Source organism: Cuculus canorus, chromosome 9, assembly GCF_017976375.1.
Source record: "Cuculus canorus isolate bCucCan1 chromosome 9, bCucCan1.pri, whole genome shotgun sequence".
Taxonomy (NCBI): domain Eukaryota; kingdom Metazoa; phylum Chordata; class Aves; order Cuculiformes; family Cuculidae; genus Cuculus; species Cuculus canorus.
This window is the reverse complement of record NC_071409.1, coordinates 2,850,797-2,878,358: the sequence shown is the minus strand read 5'-3', so window position 1 is coordinate 2,878,358 and position 27,562 is coordinate 2,850,797. Positions and strand designations below refer to the sequence as shown.

Below are 27,562 nucleotides of genomic sequence, written 5' to 3'. Positions count from 1 at the left end.
CAAGGAACAACACCTACAAAACACGGTTGTAAAGAAAACCTGCTCTCAGACGGACGTTCTGTGTAACTTTGAAAAAACGCAGCTGCTTAGACGAGACTTTACTGTGCTTCAGCTTAAATGAAAACATTCCACATGTTGTTAGGAAAGACGAGCTACATCAATCACAGCAACCGACCTGCATCCAAAGCAGCGCGGCCAGCAGGAAGGGAGAGCACTCTCGGCCCTGCTGCGCCCTGACAGACCCCGCCCGGTGTGTCCGTCTAGTTCCGGAGTGCTCAGCACACGAAGGGGAGGGAGCTGCTGCAGACGCTCCAGAGGAGCGACGGGGCCCGGCCCACGGCTCTCTGAGGGGCGGCTGAGCCCGCTCAACATGGCGGCTTGGATGAGGAGAGACGCTCGCCGCTCTCAAGATGGCGGCCAGGATGGGGAGAGACGCTCGCCGCTCTCAAAATGGCCGCCGGGCTGAATCGTGGCTCTCGTCACTCTCAAAAAGGCCGCCGGGCCGGGTGGTGGCGCTCGCCGCTCTCAAAATGGCAGCCAGGGCGGAATCATGGTTGGATCGGGGCTCTCGCCGCTCTCTAGATAGCGGCCGGGCTGGATCATGCCGCTCGCCCCTCTCAAAGTGGCGTCCGGGCAGGATCGCGACTCTCGCCCCTCTCAAGATGGCGTCCGGGCTGGGTAGTGCCGCTCGCCGCTCTCAAGATGGCGGCCGAGACTAGATCGCGACTCTCGCCCCTCTCAAGATGGCGGCCGGGCTGGGTAGTGCCGCTGGCCGCTCTCAATATGGCGGCCGGGGTGTCTGGTGACCCTCTGGCCGCTCTCAAGATGGCGGCCGGGCTGGCAGGTGCCGCTCGCCACTCTCAAGATGGCGGCGGGCTAGATCATTACTCACCCTGGCCGCTCTCAAGATGGCGGCCAGGCTGGGTCGTGCCGCACGCCGCTCTCAAGATGGCGGCCGGGCTGCCTAGTGACCCCCTGGCCGCTCTCAAGATGGCGGCATCGCGGGGCGCGCCGGGGGGGGCGGTGCTATGATGGCGGTGGTGAGGCCCCTCTCCTCACAGAGGCGCTTCCCGCCGTCCCTCCTGTTGAGGCGCCGCGGCCGCGCCCTCATCGCCTGGCGGGCGCCGGTCCGAGTGCGGCGTGTCCCGCGGCGGCGCGCAGGGCGGGGCCGGCGGCGGCGGGGCGGGGCGAGGGCGGTGGCGGCGGCTGCGGAGGCGCCCGCGCTGCCCCTTCCCCCCCCGGCGATGGCGGCGGGGCCGCGGGCCGTCGCGGCGCCCCCGTGGAAGCGGCACCTGGCGGCGGAGCTGCGGCGGCGGGACCGGGTGCAGCGGCAGCCCTTCGAGGAGATGATCGCGCAGTGTGAGGGCGGCGGGGAGCGGCGGAGAGGGGGTCGGGGGAGATCGGAGGGGAAATGTCTGCTCTGAGGGGGGAGGGCCTGGAGCAGCGGCCCCGCCTGGGCCTCGTGTCCGGGGGGGATCCTGCCCCTCTGCTCCTTCTGGTGAGACCGCAGTATTGGGTCCAGTGCTGGAATCCTCAACATAAGAAGGAGATGGAGCTCTTGGAATGGCTCCAGAGGAGGCTACAAGGATGGTCAGGGGGCTGGAGCACCTCCCATATGAGGACAGGCTGAGAGAGTTGGGGTTGTTCAGCCTGGAGAGGAGAAGGGTCCGAGAGCTTACAGCGACCTTCCAGTACCTGAAGGGGCTACAGGAAAGCTGGAGAGGGGCTGTTCACAAAGGCTTGGAGTGACAGGACGAGGGGAATGGGTATAAACTGGAGAGGGGCAGATTTAGATTAGGCATAAGGAGGAATTTCTTCACGATGAGAGTGGTGAGGCCCTGGCCCAGGTTGCCCAGGGAAGCTGTGGCTGCCCCATCCCTGGAGGTGTTCGAGGCCAGGTTGGATGGGCCTTGGGCAGCCTGATCCAGTGGGAGGTGTCCCTGCTCATGGCAGGGGGATGGAACTGGATGGGCTTTAAGGTCTCTTCCAATCCAAACCATTCTGTGATTCTATAGCAGGGACACTGGCACGAGGTGGGAAAAACACGACCCATGCCCTGGGCTGCAGCCAAAGCAGCGCGCGTGTGTGTGTGTATATTCTGCCCCTCTGCTCCGCTCTGTGTCCAGCTCTGGGATCCCCGGGATAAGAAGGAGGGGGAGCTGTTGGAGTGAGTCCAAAGGAGGCCACGGAGATGATCCAAGGGCTGGAGCACCTCTGCTGTAAGAACAGACAGAGTTGGGGTTGTTCGTCCTGGAGAAGAGAACGCTCCGAATAGACCTTTGAGCAGCTTCCAGCACCGAAAGGGGCTCCAGGGAAGCTGTGGAGGGACATTTTACAAGGGCAGGGAGTGATAAGACGAGGGGGAATGATTTTAAATTAGAAGGGGGAAGATTTAGATTAGACATTAGGAAGAAATTTATTATGCTGAAGCGTGATGAAACACTGGCCCAGGTTGCCCAGGGAAGCTGTGGCTGCCCCATCCCTGGAGGTGTTCAAGGCCAGGTCAGATGGGGCTTTGAGCAACGTGATCTAGTGGGACGTGTGCCTGCTCATGGCAGGGGTTGGAACTGGATGAGCTTTGAGGTCCCTTCTGACCTAAACCATTCCATGATTCTATGTCAGGGACACTGCCGTGGGGTGGGAAAAATGCCATCTGTGCCCTGGGCTGTGGCCAAAGCAGGGTGTGGGGGTGTGTGTGAGTGTGGATTCTGCCCCTCTGCTCGTCTCTGAGACCTCACCTGCGGCCCCTTGTCTAGCTCCGGAAGCCCCAGCATAAGGAGGAGATGGAGCTGTTGGAGCAAGTTCAGAGGCCACAGAGAGGATCCAAGGGCTGAAGCGTCCCTGCTATAAGGACAGGCTGAGAGAGTTGGGGTTGTTCAGCCTGGAGAAGAGAAAGCTCCAGGGAAGCCTTAGACCGGCTTCCAGTACTGAAAGGGGCTCCAGGAAAGCTGGGGAGGGGCAGGGATCAGGGAGTGCAGAAATAAGATGAGGGGAATAGTTTTTTAGCTGAAAGAGGGGAGATTGAGATGAGATCTCAGGAAAAAATGTTTTGCTGTGAGGGTGAGGAGGTGTTGGCCCAGGTTACCCAGAGCAGTGGTGACTGCCCCATCCCTGGAGGTGTTCAAGGCCATGTTGGTTGGAGCTTGGAGCCCCTGATCCAGTGGGAGGTGTCCCTCCCCAAACAGTTCTATGATTCTATGGATCAGGTTGCTCAAAGCCTCATCCAACCTTGCCTTGAACACTTTCAGGACAGCCACCACCTCTCTGGGCAACCTGGGCCTGTCTCTTATCACTCTCAACATGAAAAATTGCTTCCTAATGTCTAGTCTAAACCTCTCCTCTTTTAGTTTAAAACCATCACCCCTTTTCCTATTGCTACAGGTTCTGCTGGGAGTTTTTTTCTATTTTTCTTATGAGCCCCCTTCAAGTATCATAAGGCCGCAATAAGGTCTCCTCAGAGTCTTCTCCAAGCTGAACAACCCCAACTCTCTTGGCCTGTCCTCACAGGGGAGGTGTTCCAGGCCTTTGATCACATTTGTGGCCTCCTCTGGACCCACTCCAACAGGTCCATGTCCCTGCTGTGCGGGGGGCTCCAGAGCTGGATGCAGTATTCCAGATATGGCCCCACCACAGCAACAGAATCCTAGAATAACAAAAATCTGGCCCTATTTCAGGGCTGGTGCTGTTTGTCCCACACTTGCTTGCCCATCCCGCTTTATCCTACCTGAGCTGCGAGCAGACCAGGTGGGAGTGGGGTCACCTAACATTGCCGGCTTGCAATGAGGTGATGTGTGTTCCAGAGGGGGAATCAAACCATCTTCGGCAGAAATGTGCAGTGTTGGATGTGAGTGATTCTCCGGCCGGTCTGCTTTCCTTCTTGCTATCAGTTGAAGGGCTATACAGAGACTGAACTTTGAACTCCTCTGTTTTAACAGATATCGATACATTTGAGCAGCCTTTCTATTAAACTTCCCTAAGATTGGTCCCACACAGCAGCTGGGTTAATAAGGAATTCTTGGAGCTGTAGCTGAACGCTGCCTTAGCCTGCTGACATCAAAGAGGAGCATGGACTAATGTGCTGTAGGCTTGCATAATATTTGGTTGCGTCAGAGTAATTAAAGATACTAGATCTTAGCTGGTCAGAGAGGGTGGGGATTTGGTTTTGCTTTAATTGTCTTCTTAATTGCACTTTTTGCCCTTTCAGATAACAAGCTACTAGAGAAGTCAGACCTCCATGCGGTGCTGGCTGATAAGCTTCAAGCAGAAAAATATGACATGCAGAGCAGACATGAGATCAGGTATTTAAAATTCCTTTTCTGTCAGTCAGCTCTGTGTCATGTGCGCTGTAACCTAAACCATTGTTTGATGCATTACATAAATAACTTCCAGGTTACTGCAGCAACTTAGGATTAAAAAAACTGGAAGATCTGTTGAACTAAAATTATAACTAACTCCAAATATGTGATGAAGTTTCAATTTACAGTATGCAGTGCAGAAAGGTCTGACCGAGTGTTGGACAGAGTAATTTATCACACGTGCAGAGCAGGGAGGTGAACCAGAATGAGCTTCTGATCTGTTTGCCTTGTAGCACTTACAATGTTTGCCTCAGGTTAGTTCCTGTGATTGCACGGAGAAGCCGTGGCTGCCCCATCCCTGGAGGTGTTCAAGGCCAGGTTGGATGGGGCTTTGAGCAACCAGATCCAGTGGGAGGTGTCCCTGCCATGGCAGGGGGTGGAACTGGATGGGCTTTAAGTGTGTTTCATTGGGTTACGAAAGAAACAGTTCACTCTATTATGTGCAATTGCTAGTGAGGAAAGAACTCCTGATTTTATAGGAGTTGCAGGCAAAATGTCAGCATTTGGCCGGGAGGCTGGAGTTAAAACCCCTGTGAAAGCTCCCCAAAACTTTCTGATGCCTGCAGTTGTCTTGAATCATCTTTAGTTTATGGGAATTAGGTTCTGGTTGAAGACCACAGAGATGAGGCTGGACTGGATGGGGTTGAGAAGAAATGCACAAACCCAGCATCTTCAAAGTAAATGTACGAGGGGGTGAACTGAGTTTTCGGTAAATTTAATTTTCTAGTACTGTATAATGGCATTTTCTAGTACTGTATAATCTTGGTGAGAGTTATGTTGGTGGGGAGCTAGCTGTGCTTTAGTTTGAAATGAATGACTTGTATCTTTGATGCAGAGTAGAAAATCCAAGGCAGCTTGTCCCAAAACTGACTGGTCAGAGGGAAAGGAGCAGTTGAGTTGTAGTTTGTGACATCTCCCTCTCTCTCCACCTCCAGTCCAGGACACGATGGTACGTGGAATGATGCTCAGTTGCAGGAACTGGCACAGCTGAAGATAAAGCATCAAGAAGAGCTGACAGAACTGCATAAGAAACGTGGCGAGGTTAGAAAGTACCCTCGTGTATGGTTCATACATGGCTCCTTGGTAAAATTAAGGTCATGTTCACAAGCTTATTCATCATCATTTTTTCCTTGTTTCATATACAACCTTTTTAAGCAACACATGTCGATGATTAAAATAAACCAGAGTTGGTTGGCCTTTCAAACTGTCAGCCAGGAAATAGGAGCTGATGTTGTCAGCATAGCATGATTTTAAAAAAGTGTTTAATTTTGTTTCACAAATAAGTTTTTAATTGCCTTTGTTAGAGGAGAAAGGACCTGATCCAGTTTACAGAGCGGCACGTGCCCACTAGTTCAGCGCTGGAAAGATTTTGAATGAGCAGAGTGAGAGATTAGATGTCGGTGTGTAGTTTCACTTGTCTCTCTCACTTTGCAGACCCACTGCTAGGTAAGAGTAGATGAAAATAAGAACAAGCCAAAATTGCAAGCGCCATGGTGTTAGACCGAAAAGGGAGTACTGATTCTGCCATGTTGATGCAGTGGAGAGCCCAGAAGTCTCATTAGTTATGAGAATTGAGCCCGTAAGAGAGGAAAACCTGCTCTCTTTTTTTGGGGGGTTGTTTTTTGATGGGAAGTTGTGAACACTTGATTAGCAGAATTGGGTTTTTAAAAAGCACAGCAGTGGATTGAATGAGTCCAGGAGGTGGTACCTGAATGGTACTGCAGACTTTTATAGGGAGAAGGTGGGAGTGACCTGAGAAAAGTTGCTTTTCTCCTTTGATCGCACCTTCCTGGAGTTGTGGAGAAGCTCTAGCATCAGTAATTCTGAGCTTTTCAAAGAGGACACAGCTTTCTGCAGGAGGCGTGCACCAACTGAGAATTCCTTCTCTGCCCTGGTATCCTAAGCCATCTATGCAGACACGCGCTCTTCTCCAAACTCAGGCTTCCCTCTTCCCGGGCTGCAGAGGCTCTGCACGCGGTGGGCTCACTGCTGCTCGCTGCCCGGGTAGCTGCTCCCTGGCAGCGGCAGCTCACTAGTGTTGGCCTCTGCTTCTCTGTTTCCTGTGCACTCCAGAAACTTTCTTTGTGGGAAGACTCTTCATGAAACCTATGTTTACAGTATGTGAGCTACGTGCCTTCTGTAATGGCTGCCCCGATCCTAATGGGAAGATTTGTTGCTTGGGTGTTAGTACTGATTTGTTGGTTTGCTTACTTGGCAATTTTTAGTTTCTGTATTGATTTTTTTTTTCCCCTGCTACTTAAAAAAAACAAAATTTCTCTCTAATATGTATTCAGTTTGGTGTGACTTTAATAAAGAAACTTTCTGAGGGTAAGGAGTGAGATATGAAAGGAAAATGACTTTTTTTTAACAACTAATTTTTGAAAGTGGATTCCCTGATTTATGACCTGTGTGATAGGGACAGTGAACAGATCTGTACAGAAAGCTATGAAAAATGACCTGAAAGGTATGCTTCATGCTTGTAATGTTAGATTCATCTGAATTCTCGCTGCTTGCTGCTCTGTGTTTGTTACCCAGCTGGCATCCCTGCATTTTGTAAAGTATTTTTCTCCTCTCCCTAGCTGGCCCAGTCTGTAATTGATCTGAATAACCAAATGCAGCAAAAGGACAAAGAGATGCAGATGAACGAAGCAAAGTGAGTAGGAACTTCAATCTGTGTGGTTGAGTTATTTGATCCAGACTTCTGGTGGAGTTATTTATTAGTGTTGTGATTTTCTCTAGGGGTCCTAGCCATGGGCTAAAAATTCCTTTGTTAGGCATTGTGCAAAAAGCACAAAGAAGATGGTGCGGGTCCCAAAGGAGATCCGTATTGTTTTGTATGTTTTGTTGCCATTCCAGGATTGCTGAATATTTGCAAAAGATCTCCGAACTGGAAACAGAGTGCCAAGAATTGCGTAGCAAGCTACAAGATCTTGAGCGAGCTAATCAGACGCTGAAAGATGAATATGATGCTCTCCAGATCACCTTCAATGCCTTGGAGGAGAAACTAAGGAAAACTACTGAAGACAACCAGGAGCTGGTCTCGCGTTGGATGGCAGAGAAAGCACAAGAAGCCAATCGTTTGAATGCAGAAAATGAAAAGGATTCAAGGTGAAGCTGATGACCTCTGTTTGATAAACTACTTCCTGATATGTTTTTTAATACTTACAAGTGCATGGGATAAAACGAGGGTTAGTTTTGATCTCTTAAGATCTCCGTACTCTTGCAAAACACAATGAGAGTCCAGAACTTTGCGTTCCTTCTTCTTTCTGGCTTTGTGAAAACATTACTGTCTTTTAAATGAAGAACACGTGTTTGTTTGTTTCCTGAGCAACACTTAACTATGGCCTGAAGATCATCAATCAGATAGAAACTGGGGGGGCTGATACCAGATTTGAACTTCTTTTGTTCGAATTACATCTTGATGCTACTCCTAGTTTTATCCTTTTTTGACTTAACCAACTTAAGTGGTTTTTGTGTTGTGCTTAAAGGAGTGACTGCCATGAGACAGCCATGCATAACTTGCAAAAATAAGTTTGTATGGTTTTTTTTCATTGCAAAATAATAACATTTCTTATTCTTCTGAATTGCTTCAGAGTACTTGCAACTAAGAATGCTTGGAGACTAAGAGCTGTAATACAAGTCTTGTAGTATTTGGCAGTTTTTATTTTCTTTACTAATATAATCATTATTCTTGCAAGTTCTTGCACTCCAAGCAAATTCAGATTCATGAAGGGTTGTAAAGGGCTGTAGGCACAGTTCACCTTGTTGCCTCACTTGATTGATCTTGTCCTTCACTATTTGCAGTAAGAAAACTGCCTCTCCTGCACTGAGTATCTTGAAAAGCAGGCTAAAATTGGGGCAGTGGTCAGATTTTTATTTGGTTTTTTTTTTTTAATCTTAGGAAACCCATCAAAACTGTGCAGGATAGCCTTTGGAAATGGGATTGAGGAAGTTTGTTTTAAAACAACTTTGCTCGCTTTTTCTTAGGAGGCGACAAGCCAGGCTGCAGAAGGAGCTAGCAGAAGCTGCCAAAGAACCCCTGCCTGTTGAACCGTAAGCAGTCTCGATTTATAGCCTTCTTCATGCTTCAGCTTTAGGCAGATGCATGATAAATAGTATCTTTGTTATTTTTAAGCTTGGTGATATAGAGGGGTGTTTAAACTTGGGTGTAAAGTCAGAAATGTACAGTAACTCTCCTTACCTGAACTTCCAGAAGATGAACTCTGTTGCGAATTAAAATAGATGCTTGGGCTGAAAGTCCTAAGAATGGTTCATAGGGTGAATATATGTATTTTTATGTCAGTATAAGAACACTTGTTGTGTGGTATCTTTGATCTTAAAAATAGTTCTTCAGTCGTGGAACGATGCACACTGGAGATGCATTTTTGAATGTTAGACTACGAATGTGTTCAAGGATTTCCTGTAGGAACGGGTACTGAGTGAGTTAAGTTGGTTGAAAATGTATTGATCCCTTTGATATTGGGAGAGATTTGTTCAGTAGGGAAAAAGTAGCTAGATGTGGAGTTACCTTTCTTGGCAAACCAGAGGTAAATACCTCTTGTTCTTCTTTGCTGCCATGTTTGCTCCCTTTAATCACCTGACTGAAGTGGGTGGTTGATGGTATAGGTGCTTTGCACCAGCTTGGTAAGGTTATTGGCACTTGTGTTAGCCAGCTCCAGAAAATCTGCCGCTGCATTTGTTACGGAAACCACTGAGGCAGTGCCTGAGCGCTCTGCAGGCTTTTCCTTGATAGCAGTTATCTTTGTATCGGCATCACGTAATCACGCCAAGTCTCCATGTTGCATGTCCTTGCACGCGATAGGAATGACGTGTCTGCTCTGGAAAACAGCCTGCACAGAAGTCTGGTTGGGTTCGAAGGGCACGTGTAAGGGGAGTGTGAGAGGGCTTGTAGCGTCGGAAAGGAAAACTGAAACCGCTATTAACAGTGTGGCTAGTTGGTGCAACTTGCTTTGCATTTTTTTTAAGAGACACTTGCATGCTTCCATTCCCTTAGCTTATTGAGGTGTGACTCCCCATGAGGAGATTACTGCTGACCTCTGTGTCAGCCCCGTGAACAGTCCCAAGCCATAGGACAGTCTTCCCAGCTCCTAAGAACAGCAATATCCCTTTCGTCCACGTTATTTGACGGGAACGCATTCAAAACATCTTAGAATGTTAACTTCTTCGATAAATAATGTTGCACTGAGAGGGGAAATACACGTGTAATGTCCGTGGCCACTTTCCCTGTCAATTGTCTTCTTCTCCATTACCCAAATTGAGACCTTGCTATCTTAAAGCTGAGCTCAGAGGTAGCTGGAGCACAACAGCTTGAATATTTGACTTCCTCTCGTGGTGGTGATGATGGTGTCTCAGCGTTTCATAATAATCTGATGTGAGACACTGAGAAGCTAAAAAGAAGCCGTTTTGAAAAGAAACCTAGAAAATAATTGTTTCTATAAATTACTCAAACTCTTCTTCACAGATGTTTTTGATTCCTTTTTGATTTCGTAATTTTAGAGGGTTTGTTTGTATAAACGTGCACTGGAAGAGTGCAGCCTGGGTTTATAGTCACTTAAATATGTTAACGTGGGAAGTTCTTTTGCTATGTACTATTTAAATAGCTCAAGCTTTAGATTTAAAAAGAATATCAGTAGAATTTGATAGCGTTTATTGAAATATCAACCTGATACTTTCAGAGCATGATTTCTGTAGCCTTTTCATATATACTGTCCTCAAAAAAATCTTAGAACTTGAAGTGCAGCTTTTTTCTGCAATGAGAGGTAAAAATGGTCTCATCGTTTTCTTTTGCAGATGAGTGTTATCTGATGGCGGGAATTGGTTTATTGCTACTTAAATGCTGGATTTAAAACTTCCTGTTCAGTCAAACGGCATCAGGTTGATAGAGTGTGTTTAAAAATAGTTTGTCCTGCAGAATCAGCAGTGGAGGAAAAAAATCATCTTTGAAGGAAAAAATACCAGGCTGTCAGAGCCCATGATGACTAACGGGAAAAACCTTTTAGCGATAATGGAGTAGTTTGGCAGGATGAACTTACGGCGTGTATATATTGGAACCTCATACTCTGTTTGGTTGTACAGCAATACCTGAGTGAAGTGATCTGAAACGTCCCTGGTACTTAACGGAGCAGCACCTGAAGTGCAACAGTATAGGAAATATCAGGATATCTGGTGTGGGTGGAGAAGGAAAATTCAAACTCTTGTGCTTTGTTTTTTAATACTTCCTTGTTTGGAACAGTGAAAAAGGTGCTGTGAGAACAGGATATCGCCTGTATTTGGGGTTGTAATAACTCTGGGGTTTGCTGTTCTCTAACTATTCCAGCAAATACAGTTCACTCTGTAGCAAAGTCTTGCTCGGATGTGGTGGGTCTTTATAAAGCTGTAGGTCGTGCTGCAAGCTGCAGTCTAATGCCTGTAGCGAAGAGAATCTGGAAAGGATGCTTTGTTAACATGAATACAGAGGGAGAAATCCAGCCCTGTTGACTGCAAAGAGTATAATTTGCTGCTGCTAAGAAAAAAAAGATGTTTAGGTGCTGCATGTATTTGTTTTCAGACATTGCCTGTTGAATTGCCTTTGCACTTGGAGTGCAACAGCTCTATGCAGCGCTACAGGCTAGGGGAAGAGTGGCTGGAAAGCTGCACAGAGGAGAAGGACCTGGGGGTGTTGGTTGACAGTGGCTGAACATGAGGCAGCAGTGGCCCAGGTGGCCGGGAAAGCCAATGGCATCTTGGCTTGTATCAGAAACGGTGTGGCCAGCAGGTCCAGGGAGGCGATTCTCCCCCTGTACTCGGCACTGGTGGGACGGCGCCTCGAATCCTGTGTTCAGTTCTGGGCCCCTTGCTCCAAGAAGGATGTTGAGGCTCTGGACCGTGTACAGAGGAGAGCAATGAAGCTGGTGAGGGGCTGGAGAAAGTCTTACGAGGAGCGGCTGAGGGAACTGGGGTTGTTTGGCCTTGAGAAGAGGAGGCTGAGGGGAGACCTTATTGCTCTCTACAACTACCTGAAAGGAGGTTGTGGAGAGGAGGGTGCTGGGCTCTTCTCCCAAGTGACAGGGGATGGGACAAGGGGGAGTGGCTTCAGGCTGTGCCAGGGGAGGGTCAGACTGGACATAAGAAAAAAATTTTTCATAGAAAAGGTCATCGGGCCCTGGCAGAGGCTGCCCAGGGAGGTGGTGGAGTCACCATCCCTGGAGGTATTTAAAAGACGGGGAGACAAGGTGCTCAGGGGCATGGTTTACTGGTTGATAGGAATGGTTGGACTCAATGGTCTAAGAGGTCTTTTCCAACCTTGTGATTCTGTGAATGTGGTACCTCTGGCAGTGACAGGTAGATCAGTGTTTATGTTGTCTGGACCTGCCTACCTGTTACTACAGAAAAGTCGTTTGAGGTGAGGGTTGGTTGCAGACACTGACAGCCCCTGGAACAGCGTCATCCATTCATATACACCTGTGGGTGGTTCCCACAGGAAGCTCTGGCTGATGGAAAATGAAGTGGTTTCTCTCATTTCAGCAGGGATGATGATATTGAAGTGCTTGCGGATGAAACCTCTGACACAGCCGACGAGACGTCCCCAGTGCGAGCTGTCAGCCGGACAGCCAGGTTTGTAGAGCAAGAGATTTTTTGTACCATATCATTGAGGAACAAGGGGTGTAAGAGTTGGAGCAGTGTTGGGATTGTTACCTACTATTTTTCACTTCCTTTAGCTGGAGGAGAGTTTAGTACTTCCACCAGAGCAGTATGAAATTCATGTGCTGTGTCCTCTGTTACCATGCTCGTGGTATGCTACGGTTTTCCTTTGCCCTTCTAAATAAATCAAACTGCTGTCTGAAAAATCTGTGTCCAATCTTAAAAACAAAGGTTTAAAAGCAAATTAGGCATAAAATGGGCATTGCAGTGCTTGTTGTATTTTATCTCTGTTACTATACAAGATATCAACATGGCTTTGCAAATAGCTGGGGTTTTTGATTTGGCTGAAATGCTGAGAGTGCCTTCACCTAGATTAAATGCATCTTTTTCTTCCTCTAAAGTAGCAGTGAGTGGAAAGTAAGAGGTAGTTAAGTGAGAGCATGGATCAATTTGATTAGAAATTTGGACTGGGCAGACTGTTACATCTAAACCCAGTAATTTACAGTGTGGAAGATGAGGGAAATTGAAGACACTTCACTGATGAATTATGTTCTGAGTTGTAGTTACTGGTGATGTTTGAACTGATGCCCGCCTTTGGAGTTCTGTCTTTGGACTGGGTCTGAGGGGAGGGAGTCTTTCCAGAGACTTATTGCTATGAAATGTGTTTGTGTTGATCTTTATGTGGAGAAGCTATTCACGAGGTTTAAACCTGTCCTCCCATCCTTCAGTAAGCGACTCTCCCAGCCAGCTGGAGGCCTTCTGGACTCTATCAGTAATATCTTTGGGTAGGTTAGAACACTTTCACCTCTTTGTTTTGTATATTGGTTTCAATGTACACCAAAATCTTGGTGATGCAGGGAATACAAAAAAATAATTTCAGCCTTTCTTCTAGCTTCTGCCTTTCTTTTTTTTTTCTTTTTCGTTCTCCTCAACTTCCTGTTTCTTCCATCTTGCCGTGTGCTGACCTCTGACCTTTCCCTCCAGTCTGTCTGAGTCTCCCCTTTTGGGACATCAATCTTCTGATGCTGCCAGGTGAAAACATTATCCGCTCTTAGTCCAGCATGTGAATGTATTCCATTGAAGTAACACGGAACCCAGCGCATTATCCTGACTAGATTGCAAACGTTGATAGCACTGGCTAGAAACTGTCTACAGTTAGAGAGGCATTGAGCCCCTTCTTGTGAAGAAAATACATGGGGCTTGCTCTTACTTTCCACTGCACTTTGCTCCTTTAATATGGTTATTTAAAATAAGTCGTTGGGTTCTGTGCTTAGTATCCAGACTGGAGCCAGTCCTTCTAAGTTAAGCTCTGCATTAGGTGGATGGTCTTTGCTTAAATGGTGCAGCCCAAGCTTTTGAACAGAGCACTTTGTTGCCTGGGATGTAGTGCTGCCATGGTGTTGAGTCTCCCTAGACAGAATGACGGAGTTGCAGTCTCTCCACCTGAACTCAGTCGCACTCATTCCCATGTTTCTCTTTTTTGTTGAAAAAAAAAAATGATTGCTCTGAAATGAGGTCAGTGATCAGTTCAGTTAACTTCTCCGGCATGCAATGAAATACCTAAAGCCACAAGTGATGTAGAGTGATATGGCAAATGTAATTTTTGAAAGACGGAATAAAAGCAAGTTAAAAACTGCTTCCCCCATTTTTAATCGCTGTAGAGTGTAGTTAAGTGACAGATACAGATCTGGATGAACTCAAGAGAAACAGCATTCATTTCTTGTTTTAAAACATTTCTACTTTATTTCGTCTCAGGAGGCGTTCTCTGTCCTCGTTCCCTGCTCCCCAGGATAATGTAGAGCCACATCCAGGTGCCACTAAAGAAGTGAGAGTGCCCACTACTGCCATATGTGTCTTTGTAAGTAGAGAAGGAAATCTCGTTTCACTGTTCCTTTCACTGTCTTTGGAGGAAGTGAAGCCTATCTGTGTGGGATCCGATATCCTGAGACTGACTGTTGACATTGACATTGCCAAACAAGAAGGAATTCTTGATTTGGTAGCATAGTGCACCCCATTTAGTTTTTCACCCAAATGCTTCTCTGAGACAGTGTACTTGACGTCTGTCTTACTGAGGTCGATGATGAGTAGTGCAAGGCCTGAGGGCACGAGGGATTACACTCCACTACCTTCTTGGCTCCCAGCAGTCCCTCTTCTGTCATGCCGTAGTAGAGCTATGATTGAGGAAGAGATTGCTGACAGTTTTGGATTGATTCAGTTCCAGTTCTCCACAGTGAAGGGAGTTGTGGCACTGAATGTTGTCCAACAGAACTAAGTAAGAGGAGCTCGTGGTAGTGGGGTGTTTTAATTAGTTGTGCGTGATCTAAAGTTTTCAAGCTGAGACCTCCTTTATGTGCGGTTTTGGCCTCACAAGGCCAAACTTTTATTTTCTGTGAAGGGCATTGCCTTCTGAATGAAAGATTGTTATATGTTACCTTGTAATGCAGCTACTTGTTTTAACATTCTTCTTGAGCTTTCTCAGGCACTCTGATTCTGGATACGGATAAGAAATGCCTTATATGTTTCATCCAGAGTAACAGGGAGGCTCATTTGGTGTGGAGGCTGATGTGTTGCTAGCCTGCCCTGTTACCATCTTCCCTGGTGGTGGTGATGGGGTGGAGAGAGTAGCAATGTTACCTTCAGTGAGAACATTATCTCTTAAATGGCAGCCTGGAGCTGGTTGGACAAGGGAGGATTGGAGGTGTTGTTCATGCCCACCTCTTCTGATTGTGCACAGCAAGCACAATTAATCAGCAGATGTAAATCCTGGTAGATTTCATGGTAACAGGTACGGCAACAATATATGTGCGAGGTTTTCAAGAGCCGTGTGAGAGGTTATGTTGTTTTCACCTTTCTCCTGATCTTCTGTACCATTATTTGAACTTTCAAGAGTAGTGCAGTGTCTTTCCCAGACAGGGGCAAACCACAGCAGGCTGTGCCTACCCTTAATCGTTCTGATTCCTGACCTGGCAGCAGGAGTAGGAACAGCTGCAGTCGTGAGCCTGTCAGAACGTAGCATTGTGAAGGGGATGTGTGGTTCGCACTGTGGTATTAGAAAGAAGTCGCTACTCATTTCATGGGAGTCCACATGTTCCTTCTGTGAGATGATCTGTGCTGAGTTTTAGCTCCTGTGTGTGGAGCCCACGTCCAGCAGAGCATTCCAGGAATGACCGCAAGGAGCCTGGGCCAGAGGTTTGACAGGTACAGGGAGCAGACCAGGCTCACCTCTGGAGAGAGGAGTAGAACAGGCTTGGGAGGACAGAGGAGTTGCTTCAGCCATCGTTCTTGGTTATAGTTTCTGGGCAAGACCTTTGACCAGATTTGTTCTTGAATGGCTCTTCTGCGCTTGTAGAAAGGTCAGATTTGAAGTGTGATGACCCTAAATATGAGCTGCCAGACCAAGTTCAAGCAACAAAAAATACTAAGTTTCCAGTAAAACTGATTTTGAAAGAGCGGTTACTGAAAATACTTAAAAAGGAATGCAGAAAATGAATTAAGAATGTGGTACTAACGCTGTGTGGGTAAGTAGTTAAGAATCACTGAAGTGGCCGACTCAAACTTCAAAGCATTAAGCTGTGAGAAAGCAGGGATGCAGGGGTGTCACTGCAGCTGCAGACAGGAATCACAGCTTAAACCTGAGTTCTCTGTAAGGAAGCTGCTATTCCAAGTCACAACTCTGCTGGCAATATGAAGTAACGTTATGACCAGTACACTAAATGACCGCAGTTAATCTGTTATGCCATTTTCTAGCAGGCTTTCCTAACTCAAGCCTGACTTGAGTGTCCTGTGGTTGCTTGAACTGATTGGGCCATGTTCCATGGCTGGCTCTAGATGGAGAAATGAAAACTTAGTTTCCTTCTACAGCGTATCACCTGTTACTGTTTTCTGTCCTCTCCTTCCCTTAATATTCTTTCTGGTGTAACTTAAAAGCCTTACACTATCCAGCCTAAGCTTATGAAGCATTGTAAGGCTTCTGGCAGTTTATTAACATTGTTGAGTCCTTGCTAGGGTTTTTCTTTATGTGCTTTTGGTTTTTTGATTTAGATAAGGATCAATGTGTTTGCTCTGTAAGCCACCAGCTATGGCAGAGTTTCAGTCTGTGGCTTTGTTTCCTATATACTGCTGAAAGATCTACACCTGTGGTTCTGTATGACCTTTAAGTCCTATAGCTTTCTAATCTGTGTTTTTTGGGGTCTAATTCTATTTTGAGTGCCTGATCTGTTCCTCTCTCTCCTCAGGACGCACATGACGGGGAGGTGAATGCAGTGCAGTTCAGCCCCGGCTCCCGGCTACTCGCAACAGGAGGCATGGACCGGAGGGTTAAGCTTTGGGAAGTCTTAGGAGGTAAACATTTTTGCTTTGGGCTATGGTGGGATGCTAAACAAACTCGTATCATAGTTCACTTTGTGTCAGCGTCTGTTCTAATCCATTGCTTCAATTTTGTTTGTCTCTCTCTGTGCAGATCGGTGTGAGCCCAAGGGGTCCCTCTCTGGTAGTAATGCTGGGATTACAAGCATAGAATTCGATAGCGCTGTGAGTATCTCTGTGGTGTCCACTGTTTGGGAGTGGGGGGTAAATTAATTGAATTACATTGTGCTCTGCTATCAATTTCCATTCTAACATTTGGAAAAGTTACCTAAGAAATGAGTTAAAATACTTAGGAGAGTAAGTGCAACTAGTTAAAATTTGTACAAAAGATCTTTGTTGGATTTGCTGCAGTCTGTAATTCTCGTCTTTGCTTTACAGTTCAGAAGATGATAATGCAGCTCAGACACTGGCTGTTAGGGGCTATTGTGATAGAATTAAAACAAATTACACTGGGCTTTGTCTGAAGTAAGAAATTGGTCTTCAGGTTCCCACTAAAGCTGGCACAACAGCACAAAAGAAACGAATAAGCTGAGGCTTTATTTCATTGAAGTTTATTTCCATAAGTGCTCTGCTGAGGTCTGTGATGAATAGTAAAAGGTCTGATTATCCTAAGACTTGCACTTCCATGCCCTTCTCTCCCAGCAGTTTCTCACCAGCCACAACACAGTAATAGTGTGGCTGGCAGAGAGTTTGCTGACAGCTTGTGATGTGTTCGGTTCATGTTAACCTCAAGTATTGGAGACATGACTGGAATCTGCATCCAACAGTCCTGCCTGAAGGAGTTTGGGGTCTTGGATTGCTCAAACTGGAAATGTGATCTGACTTTTCTGCTGAGACCTCTCCTGTAGCACAGTGCTTTACTGCATAGACAATAGGCCAAAGCTGACATCGTTTCTTCGATTTGGTGGTTCAATGTGCTAGACTTTATTGGTACACACCCAAAAAGATCCTTCCTTTGGATGCTGACCAGCTTATTAGAGACTTGCTGGCACTGTTGATCTGCAGGAGAGACTAGTTCTGATTTTGGCAAGCTGCTTGAATACATTTGAGGTGTGAACTGCTGGAGGTGAGATGCTAATGAGCTTTAAGGATTCAAGGAAAGTCTTCTGAGATGGGCAGAAGTGCAAGCAGGAATCTTGTGGTGTCCATTCTCCATCGTGGCTGACTTAGAAAAGCCCTAAGCCTAAAGCCATGAACAAGTACATTTATCTTTCCTTGGATAGATTTAAGTTTTGGAATCTTAGTTTAAAATATTAGAGGTGTAACAAAAATTGCAAGAATTGGGCTAATTCCACTCTGAGGCCTATCTAAGCACGGGTAGATGACACTGGGGTTTTTCCCTGTTGGGAACATCGGAAGGAGTTAAAAGAACCCAAACACAACAGATGACAGTAAGCTAGAATCCGTTTCCTCACTGCAGCAGAAGGGAAAGGAGATTGTCCTTTCTGAGCTGGTTATTGTTATTCGTTTTATCTGTAGTCTTATGATTCTAGAAGTCACTCTCACATTTTGATGAGAAGGAAAAGGCATAGCCTTTTTGAAAGTTGTTACCCTGGCTTTCCTTACTGGTGTATGCTACTCTGGGTTTGATTTTGTTCTTTTTTTCTCTTGGCAATACAGCATCGATGTAGTTTTAATGATTTATTGGAAATATTTGTGAGTTTAATTTGCATATTAACTTGCAGAGGCAGTTTTAAATTTATCTTGTGTTCACAGGGTTCTTACCTCCTAGCAGCTTCAAATGACTTTGCCAGCAGAATTTGGACGGTCGATGACAATCGGTTACGGGTGAGTCTCTTGAAGGCAAAGCAGTGCTTGGACTGTTTCTGTCCTGTATTTCCAGTTTTCTCTAACGGGAACCTGGCAATTTTGAAAGTTGAGCGTTTACAGACATTTTCAGTAATTCTTTCTGTTAACAGGATCTTTATTTGTTTTAATGGTCTTCACAGTGAGACCTAGAATACAGTATTGGTCTCTGCACAGCCTTGCAGGAAACTCCAGTCACTGCATATTTTCACAGCACAGCTAGCAAAACCTTTCCACATAAACCCAGTGCACTTTTGCATCTCCCTCTGTGGAAATTCAAATGCTTTTTATGATTTATGGAGAACCGCTTCAATGTTTTAGCCTCGGTCCGAGGAGAGGTCTCCTAGAGAAGGATTTGCAGAAGACAAAGAAGGATTTCTTTGTTTTGTCAGGAGCAGCATCCTTGAAAAGGAGTCCTTTGCCTAGCTAGTAAAAGGCAGCGAGCCTGAAAGTTCTTGACTTTATTCACAATGTCTTTCAAAGATTCTTCTGCTCCTCCCAACTCCTTTATACTCAAGTTCTTCTCCAACACTTAGCTCTGTGTAAAGAAGGATTCACCTCCAACCAAAAGGAAAGTTTCTTTTCAGCTTTCTAAGAGATTTTCTTAACGTCATTTTTATGTAAACTTCTCAACTTTTTATTTTAGGGACACGCTACGTTGATGTTCTGAATCTTCTGACGCTTCAAATGTCAGCAATAACCTACAGTTGTGTTTTCATTCACTGGCTAGTTCTTGATATGGAGATGTCAGGTCTTGTTTGCAAAAGCAAAGAATATCTGTTCTTTTGCAGCTTCTGTTTGGCTGCAAAACCTACTATTGGATGTGAATAAATGTTTGGCAGACTATACATTAATCACTACAAAAAGTTAGTTATCCCTGCAAACATCGACCTGGCTTCATAGTATCTTCCTGTACTTTTTTGGTGTCTAGCTTTGGGCAAGCATACTCACTGTTCACTGAGATAAAATAGCGCATTCTTTGTTTCAAGAGTGTGTGATACAGACTTGTTGTGGCTTGCATGTGCGCAGGAGGCCGTAGAGCTGAAATCACCGTATATTTTGCCACAAACTCCCTACTTAAACACAAATATCTGTACATAATGACTGCACAGCAAGAGCAGAAGAGAGATGCAGAGTCAAAGTTTAGATCATTCTTTTTGGAGTTGGTGTCCTTTCTTGAGTCAAAGTGGTCTTTATAGGATGATCTGTTCTTTCAGAGTCTGTGTTGTCTATCAGGTTTGCTTTTTTCCCAAACTTTGCTCTCATTCCTTTCCATTCTCAAGGATTTTTCTTTTCTGTTTCCCAAGACCAGATTGTTTTGTGTAATTTGATAGTCCTTTGAGTATTTAAAAAAAAATCTTAACTATATACCAAAGATTTCTCTCTTGTTTTTCACAATTTAGTTCAGTCATTCCTTCTGTGTTTTGTGGTTTATGTAAATATTCAGCAGCTTTAAGTGAATATAGTTCGTGTTCTCCTCAGCCCCACAGAGCCTCCCCCTGCAGTTACAGAGACTGCTGCAGGGAGTTCTGAAATCTCTGGTTGTCTCAGTTTTCAGGCTTGAAGATATAAGAGCGGTTGAGACTTGGTACCCTGTTGTATCCTTGAGAGAAGCTCATTATAAGGCACAATTTCCATTTTCAGCATGCTTTAACCTCATGGTTTCTGCAAGGCTGGGTTGCAGTCTGTCCGTGTAGGTGTGTGGAATATCGCTTGTAGGATCCCCGAGTGGCTAAAGAAACTGCAGCCATGGGTGCCCTGTCTCTCCCAGCTTCAGGCTGAATTCTGTGGTACTTAACACTCAGTGTTAATCTCTGTTTAATCATAATAGATTGTATTTTTCACCAAGCAGTGCAGTAGATGTGCAAGTGATGATTTAATCTTGTCTTGGAGTTGTTAAATAGCAGAACTAGTAAGCTAGGAGGAAAGGGAGCAAGTGGAACTCTGCAGTTTTACCATGTGCATCTCTCGTCCTCAGCACACCTTGACAGGTCACAGCGGTAAAGTTCTGTCAGCCAAGTTCTTGCTGGACAATGCACGCATTGTTTCGGGAAGTCATGACCGGACCCTCAAGCTCTGGGACCTCCGCAGCAAAGTTTGTAAGGAAACCTAACTTTATCCTGTGCTTTTACTGAATGTAAATGGGAGTCTGACATCAGCCAGATTATTTCATCTTCTTGCTAGTCTAAAAAAGCAAAATCTAGCAGCTGTGCCATCTTCTGTGTTTGTTCAAGTAATGGGATTCTTTCTGCCTATTACTGGAAATAAGAGTAAGAAATCCTGCGTATGCAGGAAGCACTATTAATGCTATTACGTTCACAGCAACTGTGTTTTGTGAGTGTTCTTCGTTTACGACTCTGGGGGTGGGTATTATAGTCTTCCACCAAAAACTTGGAGCCAGGTCAGAGTTTTTAACCCTGAGGTGGATGGAAATGTCTCCTGAAAATGTGCCAAAAATGTCAACTCCTCAAAGAAAGAAAGTGCTAGGACACAGATTTTCCTTTAGGAGAAACACCCATTTTCGATGGCTTTTCTTCTATTGATGGCTCTTAAACCTGCTTGCACTGAGAGATAAGTGGAGATTCAAGGTTACCTTGATACCTGAACCGCAAATATGGGTCAAGGAGACAGCTTGATGTTGTTTAACAGTAGCAAATTATAGCTGTCATGGGAGTATTTAAAGGGATATTCGCCCCAGCAAAGGAGATTGAGAAGGGTGGAGAGGTTGTTAAAGACTTAAGTCAGGATTAGTCTAAGACAGTTTGTCTGTCCTGTTTGAACACTGCTCTATGTGGCCACTACGTGTGTGTGGGCAAACAATTATTTTGTGTGTCTGTTTTCATCAGTTTGTACAGTTTAAATTTCAATGTTTCACTATTGCTTTGTCCTTTTTAGGTATAAAAACAGTGTTTGCAGGATCTAGCTGCAATGACATCGTATGTACTGAGCAGTGTGTGATGAGTGGACATTTTGATAAGAAAATTCGTTTCTGGGACATCAGGTAAAACTCCTGTAAGAGAGCTTGTTGCGTAGGAATGGTTATGGGACTGCTGTCTGAGTACAATCTGAGCTAGAGAACTCTTCATCCTGAGCTTGGAAGCTAATGAGACTGCTGGAAGAGTTGCAGAATGCAGAAGGCTGTTGAAAGGGACTTTTATACTGTTTGTGGTTTGGGAATTTTTGAGGGGGGAGGATGCCATTTCTTCTCAGAAAAGGCAGTCTGCTTACTTGTAAATATTTTGCATTGGTCACTGCTTGCCATTCTAAGTGTTATTTAGTTTTTCAGAGGGTGGGGTTGTGAGGAGAGTAGTATCTGTTGGCTGGAAGTGTTATCCACAAAGTGAGATCTAGCTTAGGCAAGAATCAAAATGTGAGTATAAATCAGTACTCCTTTCCCTCATCTTCTTCCGTGTTGGGACGAGTCAAAGTTTTGGGGCAGTGGTTTGGCTTCTGGACCCTGTTTCATACTTTCCTTTTTTTTTTCTTTTTTTCTTCCCTGTCTCTCCTTTTCTATTTTTCTTTCTATCTTTAGGACTGAAAGCATAGTAAAAGAACTGGAGCTGCTTGGAAGAATCACAGCCCTGGACCTGAACTCAGAGCGAACAGAGCTTTTGACTTGTTCCCGTGATGATCTGCTAAAGATCATTGATCTGCGGGTTAGTGCTGTCAAGCAGACATTCAGGTGAGTGTGTTCTCCATGAGAACATTATGCATTTCAGGACTTTGCAGCTTACCCTTGATGTTGGAGTGTTTTTCAGTCTCCCCATGGAGAGAGCAGTCTCCTAACTTCTGTGGGGGTAACAGAGTTCTCCAGAGTCTAACAGCGAAGATCAGCTCTGGTGGATTTTTTAATTTACCTCTTTAAAGAAGAAGGCTTGGCTTAGAAGTCTTTGGCCTTGAGGAAAGAATGTCTTCGGGTGTGATTTAGGGGAGAGTGTATGATAAATGTGAACTGTGATAAAGGGATACTGGAGTTTATTCCGAACCATGTAGGAATCCTCACCGTACTTTTGAGAGAGAACCTGGAAGTCCATCTTCTTATAAATGAATTTACAATTATCTCATTATAACTTTTCAGTGCCCAGGGATTCAAATGTGGCTCTGACTGGACGAGAGTTGTGTTCAGGTAAGGTCAGATGTAAAAAATCTTTCCCCAGCAATAGTGAGTGATTCCTGATTCTTGGCTGCATTGTCCCTGCTTACAGCTAGAGAAACTGGGGCACAATTTGTGATTGGCTCAAGGTTGCCTCCCGGTCAGGAGAGGGTGTGTCTGTAGATCTTGATCCAATATCTTGGAAACTTTTGATTTCAAAGTACTTTCACCTCTTGGTGTTAGCAGCTGCTAACACAGAACTCTTCAAAGATTATTGGATACCAAGTTGCTTGCTTAGGAAGTTGCAAGTGGAATGATGATCTGTGCCAATAAATTGCTGACTTGAAAACTGTTCTCTGCCTTCTCACCTGCTCTGATCTTGTAGCCCTGATGGTAACTATGTGGCTGCTGGGTCAGCTGATGGGGCCCTTTACATTTGGAATGTGCTCACTGGGAAATTGGAGAGGACGCTTGCAAAGCATCACAGGTGAGGGGAAGCTGGCCGCGTGCTCTGAAGTGGGGATCTGGGTTGTGGATCTTGCTGAGCTATGAAAGAATTGTAGTCATGCAGCTTTGCAACTTGTATCGGTGTGTGAGGATTTTTAATATGCAGATTCTTTGTGTATTCATGGCACTATTCTCTAGACTGAAATAAGGTTAGGTTTGTTATTGTCCAGCTTCTTAAACTCAGATGTGATTCGAATAAAGTAAGTCTAACATATTCTGAAGAAACTGTATCTCTCAAGCTTACTATAAGCACGAGTCTACTGAGAGCCGAGAAAGTGCTTTTTCTGTGATAGAGGACTGTAATATTTCATTCCAGAGTTGACCGCTGGTGTGGAGTCTGGCTTTTTTATAAACTTGTACCTGGCTTCCATTTCAGTTCTTCTATCAATGCAGTCGCATGGTCGCCAGCGGGTGCCCACGTGGTCAGTGTGGACAAAGGAAATAAGGCTGTCCTGTGGTCTGAGTTTTGACTGGACGGAGGGTGAATGGCGTCCCGCGCCTGTGTGTGGTGGCGCTGGTCCGCGGCTGAACAGAATGGAGACCCGAGCCCAGATCCATCCTGGGATATTAACAAGCACACGGGCTTCACTTTCCAGAGGAAAGTTCTAAAGCAGTGGAGAAGGAGCCCGAGTCGGAGACTTCTTATGGCCGTAACTGCACTGTGGCACTCGGACTCAGCAAGGGATTGGCTGTTCTGGGTGGAGAATGCTACTTAGTCATGCCTTTACATGCAGTATCTGTGCACCGAGCGGAGCAGAAGATACTAGCGAGATTCCTCACCAGACAGCTGTGCCAAATACCCTGTCACACAAATGTATCTACAGCACTTCTGAGCTGGAAATGTTGAAAAAAATTACTGTGTATGCTGACTTACTACATGTCCTGTCTCCTGTGTTCTGTTCTTGTGGCCCGGTTCAGGTATGGGTGAGAAGATCCTGAAATGTGGACGGGTCCTAAGCAGGCTGAAGGGTCGGGACAGCTTTTCAAGAGAGTCTCCCATGGCTCTGGCAGCTCTGCCTTTGAGTTATCAGCTCAATCCAGATCTGCTCTGATCCTGACACGGGTTCTCCAGCACTGTCATGTCAACTGTTTGTATCCATTTCACCTGTCCTTTAGACAATGGTCCATTTTTCAGGACTCCTGCACCCTTTTGTTAAAATGCCCTTCAACAGCCTGAGTATTGCCAAGTAGATTTTTAATCTTTTTATCCCGCAGGCATTTTGGTTACTGGGTGTGAGGAGAGAGAAGTTCAACTGCTGCTGTGCTGAGGAATGTAGTCATACTGTAACTCCAGTACCGGAACAGAGATGTTTGGTCCCTTTTTCTGTTCATCCGTCCTGTCCTGGCAGCTGTCAGTAGAACACAGGGGAGCAGTGGGGTTAAATCCCAAATCCATTGTTTTGGTGCTGGCAATTCCAGGCCACTCGCCCCCTCCTTGAGCACACGTGCAATATTCCCGTTTGCGCTGGAGCTACAGAGCGGTGTCTTGGCTCTGTCCCCGTTTTAAGCATCCAAAACCGTGATGCGGCTGGGTGTGAGCTACCTGACATAACTTTATCCAGCCAAACCTTTCCACATCATCCGGGCCTCAAGACAAGCCACCAGCGTTTTATCGCCTTTTTATTTGCACTTTATTTCTTCTTTCCTGATAGTGTTTTACCAAGGAGTGCGTTCTTTGGAGGGGCTGGATTAGGGGGCAGCTGCTCTGACAGGCATCTCTCTAACCTGGCCTTTTGTTGGGACACTTTCTGCAGAGGGAAATTAGAGTATGTGGGGCAAAGTTTTTATTTATTCAGCAGCCCCTAAGAACTTGATTGTAAATAAACCTGTGTTCTGCTTTTAAAACCACACGGTGCTCAGGTTCTTTTATTTGTGTGTCTGTGTGTGAGATCTTGTTCTGAATGAGCAAAGAGGGGAACCTGAAACATGTTAAATTGCGGATTTGGGTTCAAGATCCAGTGTAGAGGGGGAAGGAGGGTAATGCACTTAGCTCAAAGCGGGACATCCTGCAGATACAACCTGGTCTCAGGAATACAGCCTCGAGACTGAAGGAAGTCTTACCATGTCGAACAAGTATCTCAGTCCTTGAAAGGCTGATGTATTCTTGAATGTTTTAGATAAATAACTGAGGAAATTGGTATCTGTATTTCAGACACTGCTGAAAATAGAAGGCTTTGTCTGCTGTGATGTTTTGCTAACTTGTTGAATTTGTAAGCCAGTAATAGGAGTTGCACGTGTCTTCCAAAACAGGAAAACCCACGTTGAAGATAAAATTCTGGTTCCTGCTTCAGAGTAGCAAAGGAAAGCCTTCAGCTGTTTAATGTACAGATGTCATATGTAACTAAGAGCCATCACTGACCGTCCTCCTGTTTTCCTAAGAAAGAAGTTGTCTGCCCAGCTCTTGGAAGTGAGAACTGTAGCAAAAAAGGAAAGATTCACATTGGCATTCTGAAGCATTTCTAAAAGCAAGATACTTTTTCTTCTGCCTGTTGCTGTGGCAGAAGGTCCTTGAAAAGGCACCTGCCAGGAGTCCAGGTGACCTTGGTTACTGCAGAAAAGCAGATCACTAAATGACAAGTAAGCATGGGGAAAGATTATTGGGAGATTAACATAATAAAAACGCTGCAGGCTCTGCTGAGGAGGATCAGAATGGGTTTAGGATGTTTATAATTTAGGTTGCTATACTTGTGTTTTTCTACAACGTGGACACAGATCTTGCACAAAGGGCCCTGTTTTGCTAGTTGATGCTGTTACGAAGTGAGTTATTAATGTTTGAGGAGAAGTGGGCCTGTGCGAACCTCATGAGATTCCACAAGGCCAAGTACAAGGTCCTGCACCTGTGTTGGGGCAATCCCCAGTTTCAGTACAGGCTGGGGGATGATGGCATTGAGAGCAGCCCTGCAGAGAAGGACTTGGGGTGCTGAGGGATGAGAAGCTTGATATGAGGCGGCAATTTGTGCTTTCAGTCCAGAAGGACAACCGTGTCCTGAGCTGCATCAAAAAAAATGTGGCCAGCAGGGAGGGAGGGGATTCTGCCCCTCTATTCCTCTCCTGTGAGACCTCAGCTGGAGTACTGTGTCCAGTTCTGAAATCTTCAACATAAGGAGATGGAGCTGTTGGAATGGGTCCAGAGGAGGCTACAAGGATTATCTGAGGATTGGAGCACCTCCCATATGAGGACAGGCTGAGGGAGTTGGGGTCATTCAGCTTGGAGAAAGGAGGCTCTGAGGAGACCTTAGAGCAACATTCGAGTACCTGAAGGAGCTACAAGAAAGCTGAGGAGGGACTGTTCACAAAGGCTTGGAGTGATAGGACGAGGGGCAATGGGTATAAACTGGAGAGGGGCAGATTTAGACTGGACATAAGGAGGAATTTCTTCACGATGAGAGTGGTGAGGCCCTGGCCCAGGTTGCCCAGGGAAGCTGTGGCTGCCCCATCCCTGGAGGGGTTCCAGGCCAGGTTGGATGGGCCCTGGGCAGCCTGAGCCAGTGGGAGGTGTCCATGCTTAGTGCAGGGGGAGTGGAACTGGGTGATCTTTAAAGTCCCTTCCAACCCAAACTCTTCTATGATTCTATCATTCTATGGTTCTGTGATTCTATGATAAGGGGTAGCTCGCTGAAGCCTTAAGGATTATAGATTAAAATTCCTTAGGATCAAGGTGTGTAGGAAATTCTAGCGACCAGTTTTAGGGCATTTTTGCTATGGTTTATTTATTTGCCTCTCTTACCCCTTTTCTGTTTCAACCCATAGAGGGAAGAAAGAGAAGGGGAAGGTACCTACTGTGCAGAGGTGGCTGTGCAGAGGCACTTCCAAAGGTGGAGCTGCCCTTCACGTGGTTGGGGGGTGGGCGGGCATCTTTCTCCAGACACAAGGAAGCATGAGTTATGGAGAAGCTGCTTCCAAGCTCCTCTGAAAATGTTAGTGATGGCACTTGTACCCGCACCTCGGAGGCTCTGAGAGGAGTAGCAGGTGTAATGGCAATGCTCACTGCTCTCCTGGAGGACTAATCATGCTCCAGTGGCCACAGCACAAGCTCTTAGCAAAACCAACTTTCTCCTTTGCTTTTGCCCTGTGTGACTGAAAAGAACGTGTTGATTTTTGTGGATTAATTCCTGGGATCTCTTCCCCACTTCCTAGAAGCAGGATCCGCCTTCCCTTCAGCAGCACGGGCACACGTGAATTGCTGTGTTTTAGTGCTGGCTGCTTTGTGTTTGCCAGACTTGATTAAACAGGGTAGTGATTAGACTCTCCAAATAATCCCCCTCCAGTTCACAAAATGTTGCTGGAATTTGGAAAACACTGAAAGAGCTGAGGAACACTAGGTCTGTGTTCATTTTTTGGTATAATTTGTGTACACAAGCCACTATATTCAGGCAAATGTTGGTGATAGTTGGCAAAAACAGTTTTGTGACTGCAAGGCTGCCTGAGGTGGAAGGTGCTGTTCAGAATGACGAGCGGAGAGGATTTCATCCCAACTCTCCAGTCAAACCTATAGATGCAGCCCAGCAGAAGGCTCCAGCTGCTTTGGCAGCTTGCAAGCCAAAAATTACACATACTGTTGTGCGTACTACCCAAACCAAATTAATGGGGGGAAGAAAAAGCTGTTCTTGGGAGATCTGTGGACAAAAAAACTAAATGGATTGAAGTTTCTGTTTGTGTGTCTTAACATTTTGGATGTTGTGCCTCACTCTAAGTGAATTAAGGAGGGGAAGTGTGGAACAGCTGCCCAGGGAGGGGGTCGAGTCGCCTTCCCTGGAGGTGTTTAAGGAACGAGTGGATGAAGTGCTGAGGGACA

At 45.8% G+C, this 27,562-nt stretch overlaps 1 protein-coding gene and 2 non-coding genes across 10 annotated transcripts; all 3 read left to right on the top strand.

Moving 5' to 3' along the window:
* Positions 1-921: 921 nt before the first annotated feature.
* ATG16L1 (autophagy related 16 like 1) lies at positions 922-24,238 on the top strand. 8 transcript variants are annotated; one of them, XM_054074676.1, is made up of 19 exons: positions 922-1,359; positions 4,205-4,298; positions 5,291-5,396; positions 6,935-7,008; positions 7,212-7,463; positions 8,343-8,408; positions 11,883-11,969; positions 12,725-12,781; positions 12,981-13,028; positions 13,752-13,854; positions 16,232-16,337; positions 16,456-16,526; positions 18,078-18,149; positions 20,146-20,266; positions 21,063-21,168; positions 21,700-21,849; positions 22,246-22,293; positions 22,646-22,747; positions 23,144-24,238. In XM_054074676.1, the coding sequence occupies exons 1-19, from the start codon at positions 1,029-1,031 to the stop codon at positions 23,235-23,237; spliced, it is 2,088 nt and encodes a 695-aa protein (XP_053930651.1). In that variant the 5' UTR covers positions 922-1,028; the 3' UTR covers positions 23,238-24,238. The 8 variants fall into 8 exon arrangements, with proteins under 8 accessions (XP_053930651.1, XP_053930649.1, XP_053930655.1 ...); XM_054074674.1 differs by having other exon boundaries at positions 923-1,359; positions 11,880-11,969; XM_054074680.1 differs by lacking the exon at positions 12,725-12,781 and having other exon boundaries at positions 923-1,359.
* LOC128853101 (small Cajal body-specific RNA 6) lies at positions 14,069-14,338 on the top strand. The gene has a single exon (XR_008451348.1). It is a non-coding gene; the product is annotated as a small Cajal body-specific RNA 6 (non-coding RNA).
* LOC128853100 (small Cajal body-specific RNA 6) lies at positions 16,937-17,199 on the top strand. Its single transcript, XR_008451347.1, has one exon. It is a non-coding gene; the product is annotated as a small Cajal body-specific RNA 6 (non-coding RNA).
* Positions 24,239-27,562: the final 3,324 nt, after the last annotated feature.

Bases quoted from the DNA above. Each gene is read 5' to 3' on its own strand.
- ATG16L1 (XM_054074674.1), top strand. From the start codon at position 1,029: ATGATGGCGGTGGTGAGGCCCCTCTCCTCACAGAGGCGCTTCCCGCCG. The intron at 13,855-16,231 runs GTAAGTAGAGAA...CTCTCTCCTCAG, and splicing joins CTACTGCCATATGTGTCTTT to GACGCACATGACGGGGAGGT. The intron at 18,150-20,145 runs GTGAGTCTCTTG...TCTCGTCCTCAG, and splicing joins TCGATGACAATCGGTTACGG to CACACCTTGACAGGTCACAG.